The sequence below is a fragment of the Cyprinodon variegatus genome, unplaced genomic scaffold, assembly GCF_000732505.1.
Source record: "Cyprinodon variegatus isolate N-32 unplaced genomic scaffold, C_variegatus-1.0 Scaffold1096, whole genome shotgun sequence".
Lineage (NCBI taxonomy): Eukaryota > Metazoa > Chordata > Actinopteri > Cyprinodontiformes > Cyprinodontidae > Cyprinodon > Cyprinodon variegatus.
The window spans coordinates 50,898-73,403 of record NW_015151549.1 but is presented as its reverse complement, the minus strand read 5'-3'; the positions used below and the strand labels follow the sequence as shown (position 1 = coordinate 73,403).

At 43.6% G+C, this 22,506-nt stretch overlaps 1 protein-coding gene across 3 annotated transcripts in view; it reads left to right on the top strand.

Moving 5' to 3' along the window:
* Positions 1–22,506, top strand: part of LOC107101442 (methylcytosine dioxygenase TET3-like) — a 56,203-nt gene that overhangs the window by 8,400 nt on the left and 25,297 nt on the right. The window contains exons 1-2 of one of the 3 annotated variants that reach the window (XM_015400367.1): positions 4,021–4,434; positions 5,018–5,077. Coding sequence is in view for 1 of the 3 variants with exons in the window: in XM_015400366.1 (XP_015255852.1) it covers positions 5,018–5,077 (60 nt within the window). In the remaining 2 variants the exon portion in view is untranslated. Of the gene's footprint in view, positions 1–4,020; positions 4,435–5,017; positions 5,078–20,213; positions 20,282–22,506 lie in introns of those variants that run through there. The other 2 variants (XM_015400366.1, XM_015400368.1) reach the window with 2 other exon arrangements.

Genomic DNA, 22,506 nt, shown 5'->3' with positions numbered 1-22,506 from the left:
GGATACATTCACAAAATACATTGAGTTCATTTAACATTAGTTTCACGACAGCAGATACTCACACCCGATGCATGTCATTAAACAAAATGCTTCAAAAAGTTCACAGACTGATGGAAGCACTGATGAGAAAGAGATAATAGGAATATAATGTAACTGACAATAGCAGTAAAAAGTAAAATTGTGATATTTCATACTGGGCAACCCTAGATTCATTGAAGATTTCCGTGCATCCACACACCCTCATTTTGTTTCAGGTGATGTTCTGCTTGTCATTGGTCCAATCAACTGTCCAAATAGGATCCATGTGTGCAGTTTGCCACACATTTGTGCCTCTCTGGCTGCACATGGCTGAAAAGTGACTCTGAAGACAGGCACTGGTGACAATATTAACATTAGACAGGGTTTCAGCTCTGGCTGACATAAAAGCTATAGATGAAACCTATTTTTGAAACAGTGGACCAAGTGTTAAAAGTTTTTTAAACTGCTTGAAAACTGTGCTTAGGTTTGTTGCTTACATCTGTATCCCTTCCCCCATGGTGCTTCCTTCCACCTCTGCCCTCTGACATCTGTGTGCATTCAACAGCAAAGCTCTTCACTGCTTGCCACCCACATTCTCTGTCTTTTTCTGTGAGAACTGCTCTGTAGCTCACTGCAGTTTTAAGATTGTAATGTTATCAAAATCAATGCTCAAACATTCTGAGCATGAATGAGAGGAGGTTGAATGAGTTTTTCTATTCAGTTTTTAGTTAGGGAAAAATGTTTGACTTGAGGATTAATTGAGATGTCAAAAGATTCTCTGTGTCTATAAGAATATTTTAGATTTCTCTTTTCCATTTTAACTGAAAAAATATATAAATCTAGATAAAAATCTAGAGATTAGAATATTTCCTCTGGCTGTTGCCTAATCTGCCTTGATTAGTACTTCATTTTTTTTTTTTACCGTATTCTTGCACATTTAGTTATGCTAGAACTACAAACTTAATGTGGTTTATTGAGGTTAATGTTTATGAAGCAGAAGGGAAATGATGTATAGTTTTGACATTTTTGGTGTTGAAAATCTAAAAGGTGTGGTGTGCAACTGCACTTGTTACCCGGTAGTCTGATGCTCCTAAATGATATCTAATGCAGTTATACTGCACAAAAGATAAGCACAATTTTCTTACATTAAATGTATTTACCATTCATTTTATTTGGTGAATAAGATGACCTGCCAACTGAATGAATATTTTTACTCTTAAAATAATAATAATTAAACTTTATTGATCTCACATTGGAGATATTTAGTTCCGCATCTCCACTGTGCGGCGCTTGGGGAGCAGTGTGGGGTTAAGGGTCTTGCTCAGGGATTCAGAGTGCAGGCTGTGGGGATCGAACCGTGTACTTGCAATCTTATCAGAGCACAAGTGCACTGCTCTAACCACTTGGCCAACACTCCACCATTATGCACCTGAGATAAGATGATGCTATTTTATTTTTCTTATTTTAAATTTAAATGGCCTTATTGCATTGGCAAAGGTTCTCAATTACATGCTTGATAAAAAAAAAAAAACACTTTAGGAAAAATGACTCTTGAATTTCAAAATTTCTGCCGTTAGCTGCATAATTAAGTTACTTAATTGTAAATAAGAGTCCAAATTTGTGCACTTTGACCTCAATATTGGTCCATTTATTGAAGGCCTTAGAGGATCGTTAGAGAACGTTATTCAACAAGGTTCAAATACTGAGCTACAAACATCCTATTAATCACTTGATTGACGAACTTGAGCGTCATCTTCATCAGTCTTACAGAAACAGAGTGTCTTTAGTCAATATCTGCAGTAAGCCAGACCGCTACAGGACATCCTTCCTGCCTGCAGCCGTCAGCCTCTATACCAGCATCCCTTTGATATGAGTTACAACATGTAATCTCCCTTTTAGGTTAATAAACTATATTTTATTTGAATTGAAATAAAATGTAAAGAGTATGGCAAAGTTTAAATTACCAAGAAACAGCCGAAACTTCAGTAAACACAGAAGCAGCTACAAGACATGGTTAGATCTGGAGATGCTCCAGCAATCAGGAGTCCAGACGGATAAATCCTCTGACATACAGGTATTAGTAATACACAGATTAAATCGAGTCTAGCTTTAACCTCACAAGCAGGGGTTCACATTCAAACAGGAAACAACCCCGAATGCTCAGCCAGATCTATGCTGGAATGACTTAGATCCAAGCTACATACAGACATAGATCAAATAGAGAAAATCTAGAAAAAGTTGAAAATTGATGCTCGAATATGGCCGTCATCTAAACTGAACTGTTGAAATATCCTTCCAAGCAGATTGGTTAAACAATCAGGTCAGCAGATTGGAGGCTGCAAAAGCTGAAAGCTGAGTCTCTGGGGGAGCTAAATACAAGTGGATATGATATGTTCAGGTTTAATTTGTAAAGCTGTTAAAAAACATCTAGTTTTTTTTTTCCCTTCACATTTTTAGCTATTTTGCATTTGTTTATGGCATGACACTTTATTGTAATGTGGCAATGAGTGGAGTTTAGAGGATATGAACGGCATGATCTCTAAGCAGAGTTAGTTTTACTTCTATCTGTTTGTACGGCAACGAAGCCGTAAGTAGCTCTGGCTGAAGATCTACAACTGCTTGATTCCACCTGTAACAAAGCAAAGAGAGAACTGATCACATAGTCCAGCTCGCCACAATCACGCCTCCGCTCACACATAAATATCACACACACACACACACTAACACACACACGTGGTGCATCTTACGTCAGAGGCGGGGATTTCCCATGCCATACAAGAGTGTCAGACAGACACCACAAAATGCTACGTCACGCTGAGGCTGCCCTGCTTCACCGTGCCACAGTTCAGCTCCCTCCTTTTCGCTTCTCACACAGTCTGTCAGCTTCTCGCCGTATGTCCAACTGGGCTCCATCCGCTGTGTCTTCACCGGCCTCCCTGAACTTTCGCTGACTTTCGCTCGCCGCTCTATGGTCGCTGCTTCTTCCTTCTGCGAGCGTTCTTTTTCGTGGACTTGAGTGGAAAGAAACACAAATTGCATCCTCGCTGCTGCTAGATTGTTGTTCTAGACAAAGCAAAATTTCATCTGCACTTTTGTGGCTTGAACTCACTCAGCGTACAGCGTATATGCTCTGAAAAACCAGAATTGCTATTCAGATTATTTTTACCCCTCAGAATGCAACAGCATGAACTCTTATGTCTATAATCTAAAAGAACAAAGTGAGTTTGTGGCGTTTTGTCCCCTAAAGTGTAAGATCAAGGCATGTTGTTCCACGTGTTGGCTTTACAGCTCACATACATGACGACACAGTCGCATCTGTCAACCTTTTTGGGACAGATTCCAAAACAGTGCTCGTGGAAAACCAGAATCTGCAGCGTTTGATGTTGCTCTTCTGAGTCAGCACCGAAGGCGTTCCGCTGAGTAATCGTGCTTTGCACCCGTCAGACCTGTTGTGTTGGTCTCATCGAGAAGGTCTGTGTAACTGAATGTGAATGCTGGGCTTCCGCTGCAAAGTCCAGTCCAGTTATTGCAGGCAGCTCTAACACAGATGGTGCACAGCGATACCACATACCAGAGGCATTGTTTAGGGAAGGCGAGTTCGAGGAGATAATTGACAAGCATAGAGAGAAGCCCCCCCCCAACCCAAGCACACACATGCACACCTCCCACCTACCTTCACTTTGTCTCTTTATGTCAGCCTTTCTTTTATTGCACTGCACACACACACACACACACAAGCCTGTTTTTTGTATTTAACCTCCTCTTTCTACTTTTCCTCTCCACACCCCAGCCTGCTCTCCTTCATTTTCAGCCTAGCAGCAGAGCCCTCGCCTGTCCTCTGATTGGTGGACAGACCGCCTTTGTGTGCTATCTGTAATGTGACGTCTCTCGAGTGAGCTCTGTACATTTGTGTGTGTGCTTTTAGTTCATGGGTGTATATTTTGTTAGAGATGGGGGGGGGGCTGTCTGTAGGGGACATCAGATATGTGGGAGGAGAGAAAAAAATACTGCATGAGTGGGAGGAAGCTGTGATAGCAGTCACATAGAAAAAAGATCCCTTGTGCGCGCGTGTGTGCGTGTGTTTATGTGTGGCATATGAGAAAGAGAGACAGCCAGGGGAGGGAGGGGGGAAGTGCGAGGGAGAGCAAACGCATCGAGAGAGAGAGAGAGAGAGAAAGAGAGAGAACGTGCGTACGAGGGCTCATGTAAAACCTGATTAAAAACACAAGATGGCTTCCTGAATGGGCTGCTGGGACGCAGACGAAAGAGAGACTGAGAAGGAAGAGTGGGGAGACGTGGAGACAGAAGAAAGGGACAGAGGGGAAGGGGGTGAGGACAAGAGAGGTAGATTCTCTTATGGGGGATTCTGTCAGAGGACGGAGGAGTACGAACCGAAGCAGCTCCAAGGCTTGATGGGTAAATATTCCTCTCTCCAGACTATTTTAGGAGTGATAGGAGGGTGGAGGCAAGGAGGTGGGAATGGTGGAGGGAGTGTGTATCTGTATGTGTGTGTGTGTGAGTGTGCATTTGTGTGTGTAGGTTAGCAGGGCTGGCGAGCAGCTTGAGACAAAACACATCATATGACATAGAGACAGCCAGAGCATATTGAAACCACAGAGACATGCTGTGCAAATAAAAAGATGCTTGTGTCTCTGCACGATATCCCATTCAGTTACGTATGCTTCTGCTGTAATTGTTCCTGTTGTGAGACGAGCAAACATCCAGAGTCTGTAACAATGTCTGTGTGGAGACCTCACCTAATTAAAGGAGGAAAACTGAATCTCATCCGGCGTCCTGGCAGCGGAGGAAAACGCCGGCTCACTCTTTGCACAAATCAAAGATTTCTGTTCATGCTTGCTTTTTGTTGCAGGAATGGTTGTTGGAATGGTGTCATACATTTCTTGTTGTTAGTACTTTTACTGGTACAGCACCATGTCATTCTTAATATCTCTCTCTCCCCCACCCCTAACCCCATCCCTTACCACACCTGGCTGAAAAGGTGGGATTTTCTGAAGACAAGAGTCACGGCTGTGTTGAACCCCCTGAAGTAGCAACTCAGGTAAGAGGGGTCCCTGGTTTTTTGTGTCTTTAAGTGTTTTTATGTTGCTACCGACTTAACCCATCAAGTTTAGAAAGCACAGTTAGCAGTTTCTCATTTCTATCAATGTGAAAACCATCGGTAGTCTTTATGTAATTGGGTTCACAGCCATTGGTCGGAGAGATCTGGAAAGGTCATCTGACTATTTGCAGCGCCGCGAATGTTTGAGCGCTTCCTTTCATCCTGGATCTCACCTCCAGAGAGGATAATGGTGCTTCAGATCAACTAAGGCATCCTGCAAAAAAGTTACCTCTTCGAAAAAGGCAACTTGATTCCTTTTTCGATGACACGCCGGCATCCTCGGTTTAAAGCATCCCACGCTGCGAGCTGATTGGTGCAAGAGTCTAGCATGTGTAGATACTGCGAGAGACCAGGAAAAGAAGGAAGCCAGAAGGGAGGGAGGGAGCAAGAAGGAAGCCTGCACGCTGGCTCACTAGCCAGGAAGGGAAGCTGTCCTGCTTTTCCTGGGTTCTGGAGTCAAATGAGGTAAAGGGAGTAAAAGTTAGTGGGTCACGCATGCGTACGAGCCGGATCGCTGGGTGTAGTAACCGATGAGGTGCGGATGATGAGAAATTTTTTTCTTCTACGCGTCATGTCGGGACACGCTCTCTGTTTGTAAGGAAGAAAATCGAGAAAACGTGAGAGAGAAAATAAATAATGCCGTAAAAGAACATTGGCGCTGCCAAGGTCTTACATTTGTCCCACTGGCAAAGTCATCAGACATCAAATGTAGCTTGTTCCGTTCATAAAGAGCTACTGCTCACCTTTTTTTTTTTGTAAGCCTGCTTTAATCTCTGTCCAAATGTAGACAGCCCTTTTATCTTTTAAGTATATATTGCCATCTGGTCTACAGGGAACACGATCATGTGTCCTCTCCTGTGTTCAACTAGTTGGTGTTCTTTTTCCTCCGGCTCCTGTTTGGAGAGGTTTCTAAGAATGCCCTGGGTGGAATGTTTACCTCATTAAGATCCGTTTCCTTCTCAAACATTCCCGGCTTGTTCAGAGATAAACACCCCATACACCCCACATTCAGAGAGCATTCATTTTGACGATCCAAATAAGCAGTCATACTGTATCATTAAGTGTTTTTCTGCCCTTGCACAACCATCTTCAACAAGCTGAACATTGTGGTTGCAATGCAGACGAGCAGCGTTTTCAGGACCCTTTTTTTCTGTTTTTCAGCACATTTTCTGTGCTGTTCAGGAAACCAACCTGTATTTAATGGGTTTACCACAACAGGTTACACGATAGACAGACTGCACTCACAGGATTTTTTTCTCTCCACACCCATGCACAGGATTTCCTCTTCATACATGTGATGAAATTCACACTTTGCACAGGTGGTAGAGAGCACAGCACAAGCCTCTCAAGGCAGCGATAGCATCTGGAATAATCGCTAATATGCGTTAGCTTTGCATCTGGAATCCCCAGCTTCGCATGCAAAGCATTCATACTGACCCAGTTTCCGTGGCAACCCTGAATGTCTGATGACATCATCACTGCAATTTCAGCCCAAGCATTAAAGGGTGACCACGTGACCCATCCAGCCGGCCCCACGTGTTTGTGTTTGTGCGTATGTGCGCGTAGTAAATGGCTCACCATATATTACAGATTCAGGAAGTGGAGGGTTTGACATCAGCTCTTCCATTCAGTGTCGGCTTTTATGTATTTGCTGCTCTGTAAGATTTCCAGTCTTCAGTGAAGAACCGCAGCCTGCTTACCGAGCAGCATTGACAAAGCTTGAAACGTAACAGATGGTCAAAGGCTCAGACGTCCGTTGCAAATAGTACAGGCTTTTCCTCTGATCTGGAAGGTTTTTAATCTCTATCAAAACTTCCTGTACAGAAATACGCATCGTACACATCTTAATGTGTCTAGTAATGAATGAAGCTAAATTTGAACTGAAATGGTTTTATGTTTCAAGCTTTATTTTCATCAAAAATGTGTTCATTGAACTCTTGAGCTTTTTTAACATTTTCACATAAACACAATATTCACAGTTTCCTTTTGATGTAAGCCCTGATTGGCCTGCATGCAAAACTCTTATGGCCAAATATTAAAACCGCATAGCACGCACATCATGACTCAGGTCAGTCCTTAAAAACAAAAACAAAACATAAAGAAAGCTGTGATAGTTTTCCACAAGTTATTAAGAGGAAACAAGTAGGAAAACATTCCCTATTAGGAAGACACTTCAGTCACAGGCTTTTATTGTGTATCAATATAAGGGCATTGTGGTAACTTTAAAAAACAATAACTAAAACATACATGGGTCTAATTATAAGTCACTACTCCAATGAAATGTAAGAAGATACAGAATAAATGCAGCTGGGGTAGTAACATAGAAACATGCTGCCAGAGCTACAATAGGATTGAGTAGAACCCCAGTCGGCCTTAGCAGATGGTTGCTCACACTGAGCCTGGTTCTGCTGGAGGTTTCTTCCTGTTAAAAGGGAGTTTTTCCTCTCCACTGTCGCTACAAGCATGCTTAGTGTGAGGGATTGCCTTGGAGTCAATGAGTCAATGCAATCAACTGGTTTTTTTTAGATAGAAAACATTGAATCAATTTGACTGTAAGATCTGGTTAAATGGAAAGTGCCTTGAGATGACACGTGTTTTGAATTGGCGCTTTATAAATAAACTGAATTGAATTAGAACTGTTCAACTGGTTCATCTGAACACATGAAGTGGCCTATATCCAGTACTTTGGTGGAGGAAGAAAATAGTTGTTCACAGATGCTCTCCATCTAATCCAAACGAGCTGGAGATATTTCCACGAAGAGAATGGGCAAAAATTTCAGACTTGGATGTATCCAAAGCTATTAGAGCTAATCCTCCACTAATCTGTCATCTGCACAAAACAGTATATCAAGACAGAAAAATGCAAATGCATACCAGGCTTTTAAGGTTTTTAACTTGAAAAAGGTTTTGAAAACCTTTTATCTTCTACTAGGGGCTGGTACCTCCTTCCATTATTATTTGGGCATACCCTGTACAGGTTGCCCGTTTAGGGCAACACGGACACACTCATATTAACAAAGTTACACCTATGGGTAATTTAGAGTCCCAAATTATCCTAAAAGTCATGAAAACCTACTCAGACACAGGGAAGAGAAGACCCTACACATGAACCAGGACAGTGTGTCCCCCTTAGTGTGTTCAGCTCCTAAAAGCTTCATTTTTAACTATTTTTTCCTTTCCAAAACCTACAAATATGTAATATATTAGCTATAAAGTAATCTGCCAGTTTGCCCTTCTTGCTGCTCCGAATATGATATACAGCAAAGCTGGATTGAATTCTGCAGCTGGATTCATGTTTCCTAAATGGCAGCAGATAAGTTAAGGCTAGCGAACAGTTGGCGTCTTTGGTCATGTCCCGGCTGCTTGTTGAAGGGAGGTCGTCAGCCGCCTGGTGCCGCAGTTAATAAAAAATGAATGAAAACTAAAGGGGGAGGAGCCATCGGCTGTTGCTGAAGCTTTTAACTCTCACTTGCCTGACGGGTGCGTCCTCTGTTGCTCCCAGTGGGCTCATGGCGCACACAATCCTGAATCCCTCTGCTGGCATACACTGCCAGGTTTTATGCAATATAGTTCAACAGCTGTTGGAGCTTTCAGCACCTACTATAGACACACACGCACTTGAAACTCTTTGTTGCTAAGGTCTATTTAAATGGATCCAGGGGAACCTCTTTATGTTGGAGGATTTGGCTTGAGCGGAATATGAAAAAGGGCAGAAAGCTGGGAATCGCTCAGTTTACCCAGATCGTATCCAGCTGTCATCTGCTGTAAACATTGGGCATTATAAAGAAATGTGTGCACAGTAGCAGTGACCAGAGTGGAGTAGTGGTCCCTTTAAGTCCGGCACTGCCAGACTGGAGCATATGGGAAGCTAATCTTAGCCCCGGTCCTGAGAGACAACACTGGCAACAAGCCACAGTGCAGGTCTGAGGGATGGCTCTCCTGTTTTCTCTCTTTTCTCAGAGAAGCTTTATATCTCTGCTCCTGAATATTGTCATTCTAAGTGGAGAGCTGCTAATGCATGTTATTAGCAGGTAAACTGTATATCCAATCTGTTTTTATGAAGCATTTTGATCTGATTTTCATCTGTCTATTCCACCTGTTCTCTTTGTTTGGGTAAGACTGACTGCAATCTGGTCCTTCTTTTCATATCCCAACCTTCAAGCACAAAGAGATGCCTTTTAAAAAGAGGCCCCAAATGCTGCGAAGCTCCACCCTAGCAGGCCACTCCACCTATCACCACCTTTCCATTTATTATTTATTTTTCCCTCCTCCCGCCCCTATTCCCTCCCTCCTTTTTTTCTTTGTGAGGAGAGGTGTGAAGGTTTGGGGAATGGGGGCGGGGGCATCAGAGGTGCGGGCTAGCCCCAGCTGAGCGAATCGTGCTGACTTGCACGTGCTGAATGTCAGCAGATATGACTCAGTCTGGATACACAACACACTGGGCTTTAAACCCACAGCCAAACACACCTTGGACCTAACACCAATGCTTAGGAAGTTTACAGTAGAACGGCAATAAACAGACTAACAGGCAGTTTTAGAAGCTAAAACAACAAAGCAATTATTGTTATGATAAGGGGTCAAAGTAACAATCGTCGTCTTTGTTCAGTCACATGTAGAGGACTTTATATCGTTACTTTTAAGCCCACCATGCCCTTCAGCCTGACGCCCCGCCCACCGCTAAACCCATTGACCCTCTGTGAACAATCTATTAGTGTGTGAGGGGTTTGGCTGCATGCATGGAGAAAAATCATTAAAAGCTCTTTTTGCATTTGCTAAGTGAACACCAATTTAAAGGGACATTTAGCTTTGCAAGCTTGTGTGAAATTGATATTTTTGGTGTGCAATGTGTGTGTTTGATAAAAAAAAAAAAATACAGAGATGAGGGAGAGAACGAGGCAGGAGGGGTGACCTTGATGCTGTTTGACTGCAGGACAATAGATGTGGGGAGGGGATTGTTCCGAGTTAGGTTCCAGTGATGGAGAACCAATGTGTCAGCTGACAGAAAGAGATCAGCCAAGGTTAGCACTCCAAACATGACTGTTATGTTTCTGTTAGCTGGTAAATAAAGATAGAAAAGGAGAAGAATGGATGAAGACTATAACACCTCGGATTTAGGTTGGTTTGAAAAACAGAACGTTTGTCCTTTAATCTTTGACTTGTTTCCGTCATGCATTCAGACCTCCCACTTCCATCGTGCTAGAAACATTTGAAAAGCTGCCTTCAGTGTGAGGGTTTTTCAGTTTGATCAGAGAATAGATGAGTCAGGCCTAGTCATCGCAGGAGCTCAACACACACTGCTGAGGATGGATTCTTGTTCTCAGTCATCCCTCCTACTACAAGAAACCTTCCCTCCATCCTGCTGAGAACCAACCAACACGAGGCAGAGAGAGAGAGAGATGGAGAGAAAAAGACAGAGAGGAGGGCGTGAGGCAACTCATTTGGAAGACAGTTTGTCTTCTGTGTGATCTAAGGTGATTGAAGGGAGATTAGGAGTTTCTCTTGGGCCTTCCACTCACCCTGTTCTCAATGCCGGGTTACAGCAGTTTTACCGTAAGTGTGATTTCATTTCACCAAGAAAAGTCTGAATGGTTGATTTGAGTGTTTCTTACTGAATGCTTGGTTTTATGTGAAGATGAATATAATAAGATAAGGCTCCATGCTGTTTTTTAGTTTCATCATTAGTTGCTACTAGGTTCTGCGTGTTAAAACTTTGCTACTGAGTGAAATAGGAGCCTAAGTTGTTGATACAGATGACCTAAAGGAAAGTTACCATATAGCTAAACTGTTAGTCTTATTTTTTATAATTCACTTGGATTGTGAGTAATAATGTTTTCATCAATCCGAGCAGTAAAACCAGAAACGTTGAGTCGTTTTTAGTAATATGAGCCCACTCTTTATGCTAATGTGGATGAATCATCGATTAGTGTGTGTTGGAAACAAGTTGCCTAACTGCAGTTTGGTTCAGTTAATTCATGCAAGTTGAAAACAAAAGTCATTTTAGGGCAATACAAAGATTCTTCCAGCTGAAATTCTACTGTCTTTCTTTTCCAGTTCAGTCCAGCTATAATCAAACTGAAGTTATATAGTCTGACTGTATAGATGTAAAGGTATACAACCATCAGTACACCAAGAAAGAAACTACTAATACTCATATTTTTAACTACATTCTACATTTTTAAAAATATTTTTCAATGTTTAAAAACCAAGAAATATGCTGAGTTTCTAGAGAGTTTGGGTCAAGTATTTACCAAGTTTTGATAGACATGAAAGAGGAGATCTAGCGACCTTCTTTTTCTTCCCACCAGCTTTTCCTTTCCTTAGATGTCACCGGTCAAAATTGTTTATTCCATCAAGACACATTTTCAGGGATCTTACATTTAAAATGAAGTTAGATTTGACAGAATATACAAGATAATTGTAACACACTCCTCACTCAGAATACTGAATTGCTAGTTTTGACCACTTGAGAGAGAGATTCAGGTGAAGAGATGATACTGTTTGGGAGGAGAGCGTTAGCAGAAGGTAGAAATATCGAGATTGATCTTATGGATGTGGCTACATAACATGAATAGATATCAAAATCGACTGGGGTATCTCATAAGGAGAGACTCAGACATGATATGATGGGCAAATCTATTTTCTAAATATTGGTAGCCATTTTTAGACCTACTAGCTCAAAGGAACTTACCTCCTCCTAATACAAGAACTAGTCACTGACCCCGTTTTCCCACATTTCACATGAACTTCTGGATAATATTAATATATCCATACTTTAAGAACCATATATACAGAATTTTGTGTATGCTTTGTGCTTATCTAGACTTTAATTCCCTTATATATGACTGTGAGACTCTATAAGAATCTAAATAAATTAATATATAAAAAAGGTTTTTGACAGATTTTTTAAAATTATAACTACATTTGATATTGTACATAGATTCTCTGTTGTCATCGACACTGAAAACATGAAGTTATGCAGCAAACCAAACATTGTAAACTAACTCTAAATATGTGTTAGAGTATACGATTAATCAAATTAGCCACCTTTTGCTTAAAAGACTGAAATATGAACCATGGTCTTCTCTTAATGCTCCTCTTCCAGGCTGTTTTAAGATTCCTTTCAAAAACATTTTGGGTGACTACCTCATTAAGCACATCAAGAGACTGCCAAAAGTGCACAGTAGTAATAAAAGGAAATATTATTAAATATAAAAGATGTTTAGATTTGTAAGCTTCTGGTTTACTATACATTTCTGTTTTTATTCAGGTACAGTTTAAATTATTAGTTATGACTGCTAGTTCATAATTTTTTAACTGTTATGGTATGTATTTAATCTTTAAAATCTATGAAAAAAGATCAGGAACTTAATTTTGTTGGAACCCTAACCTACAATCCTTATGGTTTTCTCTGGTTCAAGCACTTGTCCATGGTTTTACCTTTGCCCATGCACAGACAGTATATCGAGCTGCTCGGGGACTGTAGAGCTGTGTTCATGCTCAATGTATTGTTGTTATAACCTACTCTGTACTTGGCTTAAGTTAGGCATTAAAAAGGGCATGGTTAGTTAGACATTAACTAAGTGCATTAGGAAAACATCCAGCTTACGACATAAACACAATATTGAGTTAACAAATGTTTGACTTCTTTCCTTTTTAGAAACTATGGGTGATTTTATACATTTGGCAAACTATATGTGAATTTAGTTTGATCCATATTTAAAGGCTCTTGAAGTTTGAAAAGTTCATAATTTGCATTTTTTTTATGCATGTCTAGAGTTTAAACCCACATGCAGAACACCACAGGAAACGGAGTAAAAGTTTAACAGTTTATTAAATGAGAAGCACACAAGAATAATTATGAGCAGGTTCTGGTACTGGTCCGGGACTGGAATCACTGAGTATCTGCAGAGATGGATAGTTTGGTTAGCCAGGCAGCGGTGATGACTTGTCAGGTGTTTGATTCTGGTTAATACCTTGATGAGGTTCAGACTGATCAAAGGAGAGAGGGAACCGGTTGGGTCCAGAGACTGTGGATACAGCAGAGAGCTCAGCAGCAGCAGCGTCTAGCTTCAGGCTAATGAGGTTCAGACCTTGAGTTGATTTCCTAGGTCTCCCTTGAGAGCAGGTTGGGGAATCCAGACTGATTGTCTTCAGGTTTGGCTTCCTAGGGCAGGCAGGCAGGTTTCCAAGCAAAGCTCCTCCAGAGCTACAGACTTCAGTCAGGCTTTCCTGTGAGCAGAGAAGACAGAGGCTTGTTAGAATCTGGTTACTCTCCAGAGCAGACAGAGATTCTATGTGCAGGCTGAGGATCAGGTTCTGCTAACCAAAACTGGTCAACACTCCGGCGACGAAGACAGGTCTGGCTGCTGCTTATGTAGGAGGTCCCCTGATGGGCTGATGATCCTCAGGTGTGCTGGAGGCTCCAGCCCTGGAGACCCACAGCGCTCTCTGCTGGAGACAGGTGGCAGATCTCCAGATCCCAACAGTAACCCAAGTCCCAACAGAAAAACATACAACAGGAGGGGATCCTCGGCGCCCTCTGGAGGGCAAGCCTCTGGATCCCAACAGAGCCCCCCCCTCAAAGGCGGATTCCAGACACCCTCAGAACAGTCCATGAAAAAACAATAAACAAAAAACAACCCACCCAGGGTGGGCGGAGGTTGCACCAGGCAAGGAGGGCAAGAAACAACAAAAACAGAGTCCAAAACAAAAAACAACCCACCCAGGGTGGGCGGAGGGGGAAACAGGCAAGGAGGGCAAAAACCAAAAACAGAGTCCTGAACAAAAAACGATCCGCTTAAAGTGGACGAAAACAACAAAAGTCTCTGAAAGATTATAAGGTAGAGTCTCAGGTGGCCGGCCGTGGGACCGGCAGCGAGGCAGTGTCTCAGGTGGCCGGCCGTGGGACCGGCAGCGAGGCAGTGTCTCAGGTGGCCGGCCGTGGGACCGGCAGCGAGGCAGAGGTTCAGGTGGCCGGCCGTGGGACCGGCAGCGAGGCAGAGGTTCAGGTGGCGGGCCGTGGGACCGGCAGCGAGGCAGAGGTTCAGGTGGCCGGCTGAGGGGCCGAAGGCGTGGCAGAGGTTCTGGAGGCCGGTCGCGGGGTCGGAGGCGAAGCTGACGCTCTGGAGGTCGGCCGCGGGGCCGTAGGCGAAGCTGACGCTCTGGAGGCCGGCCGCGGGGTTGTAGGCGAAGCTGACGCTCTGGAGGATGACCTCTTCGTCGCTGCTGAATTTTGGGAGGAGGATGACGCCCCAATTTCAACAGGTAGCCCCAAGGGGTACCCCGTCCCCTCCTCAGCGAGGAGGCCGCGGACTGCGGCTCTGGAACAGGGTCCGAGGAGGTCGCCGGCTGCGGCTCAGGAACAGGGTCCGAGGAGGTCGCCGATTGCGGCTCAGGAACACGCTCTGTGGTGGCCGCCGACTGCGGCTCAGGAACAGGCTCTGTGGTGGCCGCCGACTGCGGCTCAGGAACAGGCTCTGAGGGGACCACCGACTGCGGCTCCTGGACAGGAAGAGAGGAGACCGCCGACTGCGGCTCCTGGACAGGAACTGAGGAGCCCGCCTATTGCGGCTCCGGATCAGGAACTGAGGAGCCCGCCGACTGCGACTCCGGGTCAGGAACAGAGGGGACCGCCGCCTGCGGTTCCGGGTCAGGAACAGAGGAGCCTGCTGATTGCGGCTCCACATCAGGGACAGGGGAGTCCGCCGATTGCGGCTCCACCTCAGGAACAGAGGAAACCACAAACTGTGGCTCCATATCCAGCAAGGGAGAATCCGCCCATGGCGGCAAAGGTTCAGTCTCTGAAGAGGCTTTTGATGCTTGCGGAGGACTCTCGGCGGTCAGGGGCGCCTGCAGAAAGGTCCTAGGAGGTGAAAAATCACATACCTTGAATTCAGACACCTTTTTGAAGTTCTGCTCAGGGGTCTCTGGACGGCACAGAGCTAACTCAGGGGTCTCTGGACGGCATAGAGCTAACTCAGGGGTCTCTGGACGGCACAGAGCTAACTCAGGGGTCTCTAGACGGCACAAAGCTAACTCAGGGGTCTCTAGACGGCACAGAGCTAACTCAGGGGTCTCTAGACGGCACAGAGCTAACTCAGGGGTCTCTAGACTGCTCAGAGCTGGTTCAGGGGTCTCTAAACGGCACGGAGCTGACTCAGGGGTTTCAAAATGGCACAGAGCTGACTCAAGACGGCTCAGGGCTGGCTCAGGGGTCTTTAGACGGCTCAGAACTGGTTCAGGGGTCTCAAGATGGCTCAGAGCTGGCTTACGGCGACGCCGTCTCTTACGTCGGGGTTCCTTAGAAGCTGGGCTAATGGGTTCACAGACTGACTGTGGCAAAAGGCTAACTGGTGTGCAAGTGGGTTCATGATGAGGTGACAAAAAGGGGAACAGATCATCTCGATCTCCGTAATAGAAGTTCCAGAGGTCCGACTCATGGATTACTGGAGCTCTTACTGTTTGGTTTGTGACTTGTGGTTTGATTTTAAGCTTCTTAATGGATGGTGCTAACTGACAATCATGTAAGTGGTGGCTGAACTGGACTGAACTGGACAGAAACGGACGGAACAGGGCTGTACAGAACTGTACTGGGCTGGACTGAGCTGGACTGGGCTGGGCTGGTCTGGGCTGATCTGGGCTGAGCTGGGCTGAGCTGGGTTGGACTGGGCTAATCTGTGTTGAACTGGTTTCCTAGATCTGGGTTTGACTCTTGTGCGTAGTCTGTGATCAAGATATAAAGCTGTGTGAATGAGCTCTTCCAGGGTTTCAGGTTCATCTATGGCTGCTAGTTTGTCCCTAATTTCTTTGTTTAGTGCGTTGCGGTAGATATTCTTAAGCATAGCATCAGTCCAGCAGGAAGAAGCGGCTCTGACCCGGAAGTCTATTGAAAACTCCTCAACGTTTCTATTCCCTTGTGAAAAGTTAGACAGACCCTGAGACTGAGTAGAGTTATCGGAGAATACTGGAGTGAATTCGTTTAAAAATTGATCTACGGTACATGTAATACTGGATTCAGGAGAAAAATGGGTCTCTTTCCATTCGCTGGCTTTACCGGATAATTGTGAGAGAATAAAAACTATTTTTCTCTCGTCATCAGGGAAACTGGACGGATTGAGTTCAAAAAATAATTTGCATTGCCACAGAAAACTTTTACACTCACTAGATAACCCAGAAAATAGTGAGGGACGGAAATCAGGAAGTGACGGAGCAGATTCTGACCTTAGAAGCGGAACTGAAACCGGAAGTGACGCACGGAATTCCGGAAGTGACGAAACGGGCCCCGGAACCGGAAGTTGAGCTGCCGTCGTGTTAGCGTTTCTCATGTTGCCTGGTAATTCCTGATCTGGATCCCAACAAATACCTCTGAATTTGGGAAGTATGTTTTGAAGAATCTCTTTTTAGTACAGATTGTGTTCTTTGAAGGTTTAATTTGTGTAAATAATTAATATTTTAAACTAGACAAATGATCCAGTCATTCAGCAAAGCTCAAGTAGCCCTTTAATGTTCAACAATAGGTTGCTATTAAATGCATATTTTAACATCATTAGCACCTAGTGGTTTACTCATTGTTGCACAATGTTTACCAATCGTATATATTATGTCTGTTAATCTGTCGCTGTGAAAGGACTTCTAGAATACCTAAAATACTGCTACTCTAATGAGGTGGGCTGAGTCTAATCTTTATATCACCCCAGTCTGTTTTGGTTCTTTAAAAAAATCATTGATGCTATTGTCTTTACCGGACCCTGTGATGTTTCATTTACATATAAGAAGTACATAATAGTTTGCCCCTTGGCCAGGTCTCCCTCGAAAAAGAGATTTTATCTCAAGGGACTTCCTGGTAAAATAAAGGTTAAATAAAATAAAAATAAAACCATGCATGGGTTTGGAAAACGTCAATGTTAATCATACCAATGTTTTTTTTTAACATTTCAGCTGTAAAATTTTATATTTTTAACACTTTACCCTAACTAGCTAATTCAAATAATAATATAAAACATACAGTTAATTCAAATAAAAGCACAAACTTGCTCAGCTTTGCAAACAGAGATTGCAAACACTCCTCCCTTACCTAAAATCACAAACAGACCTGCCGAACAAACAAACCTAAGGTCCACTGGTGAAAACTCCGACTAAACGTTACGCTGGCTATCTGAAACATAGAAAATATACCAAGTTTTTTGTTTGTCGTGTGATTCTGATAAAAAAAAAAAAAAAACATTTCCACCATTGAGACTTCAACTTAACCTCTTGACGCCTGAATTTATTTTTTTTATTTTTTTATTTAAGTATTTGCTTTATATTTATTTTAAAGATAAATAGAAATGTAGGCATATTAAACATTTTACTTTCCAAATGTACATCAGTCAGTGATCAGCATTAGGAACCATTGTAACTGAAACAATATCTTGCCAAAGGTCCCTAGGTCCATTTTGAATGTGTATCATGTGCTTTTGGTTGTGTATGATATACAAAGTGTTTGTTGCATATTAGCAACAATGACTGTCAAGCAGTTAATGTTTATATTCTCATCCACAATTTTCTAGTAAACATGTTAGACTTACTGAGGTGTCTGTTGTTAAAGTGTAATATACTTTTAGATCTTTATAATTACTAAGAAGAACCTGCTGTAGCTGTGTTGTGTTATTCTCACTTAATTTCTTTACTTTATTTGTTTTGGAAATGAACTGCAGTCCTTTTCCATCCTAATAAACTGTAAAATGACAAACTGCTGATAAGAGCGTAGCATTCCAAGACTGAACAAGGACAAGCACTGTTTAGTGTGCACAGAGGGCTGTGGGTGGAAAGCATGTGACTCGGGGGGGAAGTCGAAGCTTGAGTTAGAAACGCTGTCACCATAGCTGAAGATTTAAGCCAGCGTGAGCAACTAGGGTGTGTTTATTTAAGTTTTCACTGGTGTGTGGAATGTGTAATATGGAGTAGGCTAGCTGAACCAGTATAACTTATGCCCACCAGGTGGTGGAGGCAACATCCTTGTGGGAGACGTCGATGATGACAAGGCAATTGCATCATCACTATCTGTGTTTGCTACCTCTCTTGCTCCCTGCTCTCCCTCTTCCTGGTTGGCACACAGTGGTCACATGACCCAGCGCTTTGCTTCTCTTTTCCTTTAACAGCTCCAGCTGTGTCGTGTTTCTCCTTTAGTTTGATGCTCATCTGTGTGTGTGTTGATACGAATATGTGCGATAACAACCAGACAGGCGTTGTTAGGTCTAGATCGGTGCATCAAAAAAAATGTTGGCGCGGTAATTCAGTGAGCTGTCGGAGGGGAGAGGCTCAGGAAACTGAAGAACTGAGCGATAAAGGGAGTCTGATGCTGTTGAAAAACCTTTATAAAATGAGAAATGAGGAGAGACCAAGAGAGCAAAGGAAAGTCACAGCAAGTAAAGCAGGGATAGTCAGTCTAGCTGTAGGAGATTGTGGAGGAAACGCTGAGTAATGTCAGAGAAACCCCAAGCAGGGGTTCTGACCGATCCGCATGAGGAGACGGCTAAGTCCCTTCTTTTTCCTCCACCTCTTCTTCCTGGTCCAGCTCTCCAAACTCCAGGACTGTAGAAAAGAAAAAAAGGATGACAAGTCCTGTCAGCGAGTTAGCGAGAAGAAACGTCCTGCTATCACGACGAGGCTGATAATGATAATAGCAATGAAGCAAAGGCAGAGCAATCGTGAGGAGAGAAGATCAGGTGTGTGTTACTGAAGACCGCCGGCAACAGAGTTTGAGTTCACTCTACACAAATGTAATGTCTGCTATTTGCTGTAAGCTGACAATCATGTGTCGATATGTTCTGCAAAGCTTTACTTTCTAATGCCAGAAAGTGAAAATTGTAGCGGACCGTCTTCTGTCTGAAACTTCCCTCACTGTCTTTATCCAGAACCATTTCTTTCCTCAACTTGCTGTTGTTAGTGCTGCCCATGTCTGTTCCCACTGTGGATGGATTAATGCATGGTCCTAAAACCATCTGATCAACAGAACCATTCACTTCAGCTGCATCCTTTGGTTTGTTGAGTGTGGGCCAGCAAGACCACCAGGCAGACGGCTTACCCTTTACCTACCAACACTCTTGTGCAGGTAGCCTAAGTCAGCAGGAATCTTTTTTTGTCGGTATGAGGATGAAGAATTTGCAAGAAACTGGGAATTGTTATGAACGCGGAATGTGGAAGTGTCACCGGCGGCATCGCCAAAACTAGATGCTCTGACAAGGAATGGAAAAACGATATTAAAGAAGAGCAGATGATGTTTGCAGCAGTTTCACAAAATAATGCTGCCTTTCTCTGCATATTTCTTTTTTGGCTCTTAAATGAGATTGTCTGTTCTCCTGGTAGCCGCTGCTTTGCCTCATCCATCGACAGCAAGGAGCTTTGACAAATCCAAAATGGTCGTTTTTAAGCTTTAACAGATAGATGCACATAACCTGCAGTGTAACGCCATCGAATAGAGCAGAGCGAGCAGCACTGGAGGGCGTAGATATAGTCAAAGAGAGGTATTCTCATTGGTAAAAGCTCTGCTGCACCAAGCTGTTTCCTAGGCTGCTGCTACCAGCGACTCTCCCCCACTGCTCTCTGTGTTTCTGCTCCCTGTACACTCCTCCATTGAATTGTACGTGCTCGCTGCAGCCCAGATAATGGCCTCTCGCTAAGCATACTCATATGAGAGAGAGAAAAGGAGATGGAGGGGGAGGCTGCACAAGAGGGAGGGAGGGGAGCAACGAGAGGGGGTGGTGGGGGCTGTGAAGAGAAGCCGACTGCATGTGTAGTCAAGTGAGAGAAAGAGGATATTGAAAAAGGGAAGGGAGGAGCAGAAATAGATAATGAGAAAGGAAAAAGGACAGATCAGAAAGCTTTGGCAATAAGAAGAGCCAAGAGAATGAGAAACGTGTGTGCTGTGCCAGGGGGAGGTGTGGGTTGCGTGTGCGGCTGGCTGTATGTGCGTGCGTGAAGCTGTGCATGCGCGTTTTGGTGCTCGCTGTGCGTGTGTGCCGCACAGACACAGACAAGAAGGAATTAAAAGGAAATACGACCCTGCGAGGACAGATTGCTTGTGGACTTCTGTGCCGGCTCATGCCCTTCTCCGTCTGGTCTCTGCTTTTCAACCAGCAGCGCTGTCTGGCCGCCTAGCTTGCTGTAAGTATGTGTTGTGAATCTTAGACCCTCTCAGCCGGCTCAATTTTGCCAGGGTATCTGCTTCATGTTCCTGTTCGTCACGCCAGCAGAGGAAGGGGTGGGGGGAAGAAAAAGGGGAGGGAGGATGGGGTGGTGTTGTGTATGTGGGATTTAGCTTCAGCTGTCTACTCGCAAGCTGAACTTAACCCCCTCTGCCCCACAACTAGTATTATCCAGTGCTTTGTTTCCTCCCTCCATTTCTGTAGAGTGTCAGTTAAACTGCCTCACTTACAAACAAACCTGGCAACCCTGTTTAAATGGGTTTCAGTTTTTCTGGTGGACCAGGTTTGACAAGATTTGATCCGGTTGGATGGAAATATATGTGTGGGTGTTTGTGTGTGTGTAAAGTACACTGTAGCATGGGTCAGATCTGCACAATGGTCTGTGTGTGTTTGCAAGTAAAATAGAGGTATTTAGAAATGGATCACAACTCTCAGCTCTGTCTTGGTATAAATATTTGTCTCGTGCTGTGCAGTCAGTTAAGAAGTATTATCCTTAGAAATTAGACCATATCAGCACATTTTTCTTTTTTCCAGAAATACAGTTAAAGCTTATACTATGAGAATTCAGGATACATACACTGAATATTAGGTGAAATTATAAACAGTGGATTAAAAGTCCATTCATTTTACTTCCATCTTAAGAGAAGTGACCTGTGCAGCTATGGTTTGTGTATGCCACTGTGAGAAAAACAGGAAAGGAGAGTGACAGTGTGACCCACACCACATGGTTGTGGGATGTAAGGTAGTGCAGTGTTGCAGTCAGTTTCAACACACTGCAGTTCTCATAACTGCCGCACACTGCTGACCTCCCCCCCCAGCACACATACACACACCCCACCCCTTCCTCTTTCCCATCTGATGCCGTTGAAATTACAGACACGTATTGCATGCCGGCTGTTTGCCGCCACTCCTTCCCCCCTCGCCCACCACCCACCCAGGAACCACTAGCAGACACCCGGTGCAGAAGGTGGATTGAAAAGACACAAGCACAAAGCCTGTCCAGTAATTAGCCACTTCAAAGACTGATTTTAATAATATTCAAATGGTGGGGAAGCTGAAAGTCAGACTCACTTCTGCTTTCATGCCCTTTTAGATCCTCTGTTCTAGATGGACTTTAAGAAGGCTATTTCATAGACATCACCCTACAACATTTCACAACAATATTGAATGTGTATAAATGCAGATATTGCTATGTATGACAGCCCAGTTATTATAATAACATTTATATTGTGTTTTCTAATAACTAAAAATTTAGCTGTTTTTTTGTATTTTTAACCAAAAACAGTTGTAAAACTTCAGGGTCCTGTCACACCTTACCAATTTAGCCAGCGTATGCCTGATGTTCCAGAGTCTTCTAAAATGCTGGCATACGCTGAACTTTCTATGCATAGCGTATTCATAACTAGTCCAGAGTGTATGTCCAACGGCAGCCTAACTTATATATAACGCACAGCAGCGTAATGCCCATGAAATGATGTACAAACCAGTGTCCTGAGGGGGGCAGCGATGCGCCCGGAGGCGCCCGGCCTGCATAAAAAGATGTCTTTATTCACGGTATTAACCTATCTGCTGTTTACCGACCCCCCCAAAAAAAAGAATAAATAAAAAGAAAATGGAAAGAAGGTTTGTAGTTGAAGCAAATTCAGCATCATGTCTGCTAGGAAGTTTGTTGGTCATGGCTGTGAACGCAGGGAGGATCCATCATACTCAGCTTCTCTCTCACCCTATGATGGGGATGAAGTCTGGGCGAGAACTGAGAAGTTTCCTCCTGTGAACGGAGTTTATATCAAAATGCTGCCAATATGCCATTATACAGTAGCTGTAAGTTAGAAAAACGTTCAGCGGCCATCTTGAACATGTCGAATACGTTGATATGCGTCGGAGATAAGTTACGCATAAGTTATGCACAAGTTACTCATAGGTTTTGGATAAACTAGACATCACGACTTATACTTACACTTAACGTATGTCAACGGTCAAATAACTGAACTGTAACTTATGCCTCATGTATGAGCATACGCTGTCAACGTACCCATAATTTATCCTACATACCGTATTTTCACGACTATAAGGCGCACTTAAACATCTTTTTTTTCCTCAAAATGTGCGGTGCGCCCTTTGGTGTGGTGCGCCCTATGTGTGTTGTAACAGATTAGACTCCAAAGACCCTTGTTTTTAATATAT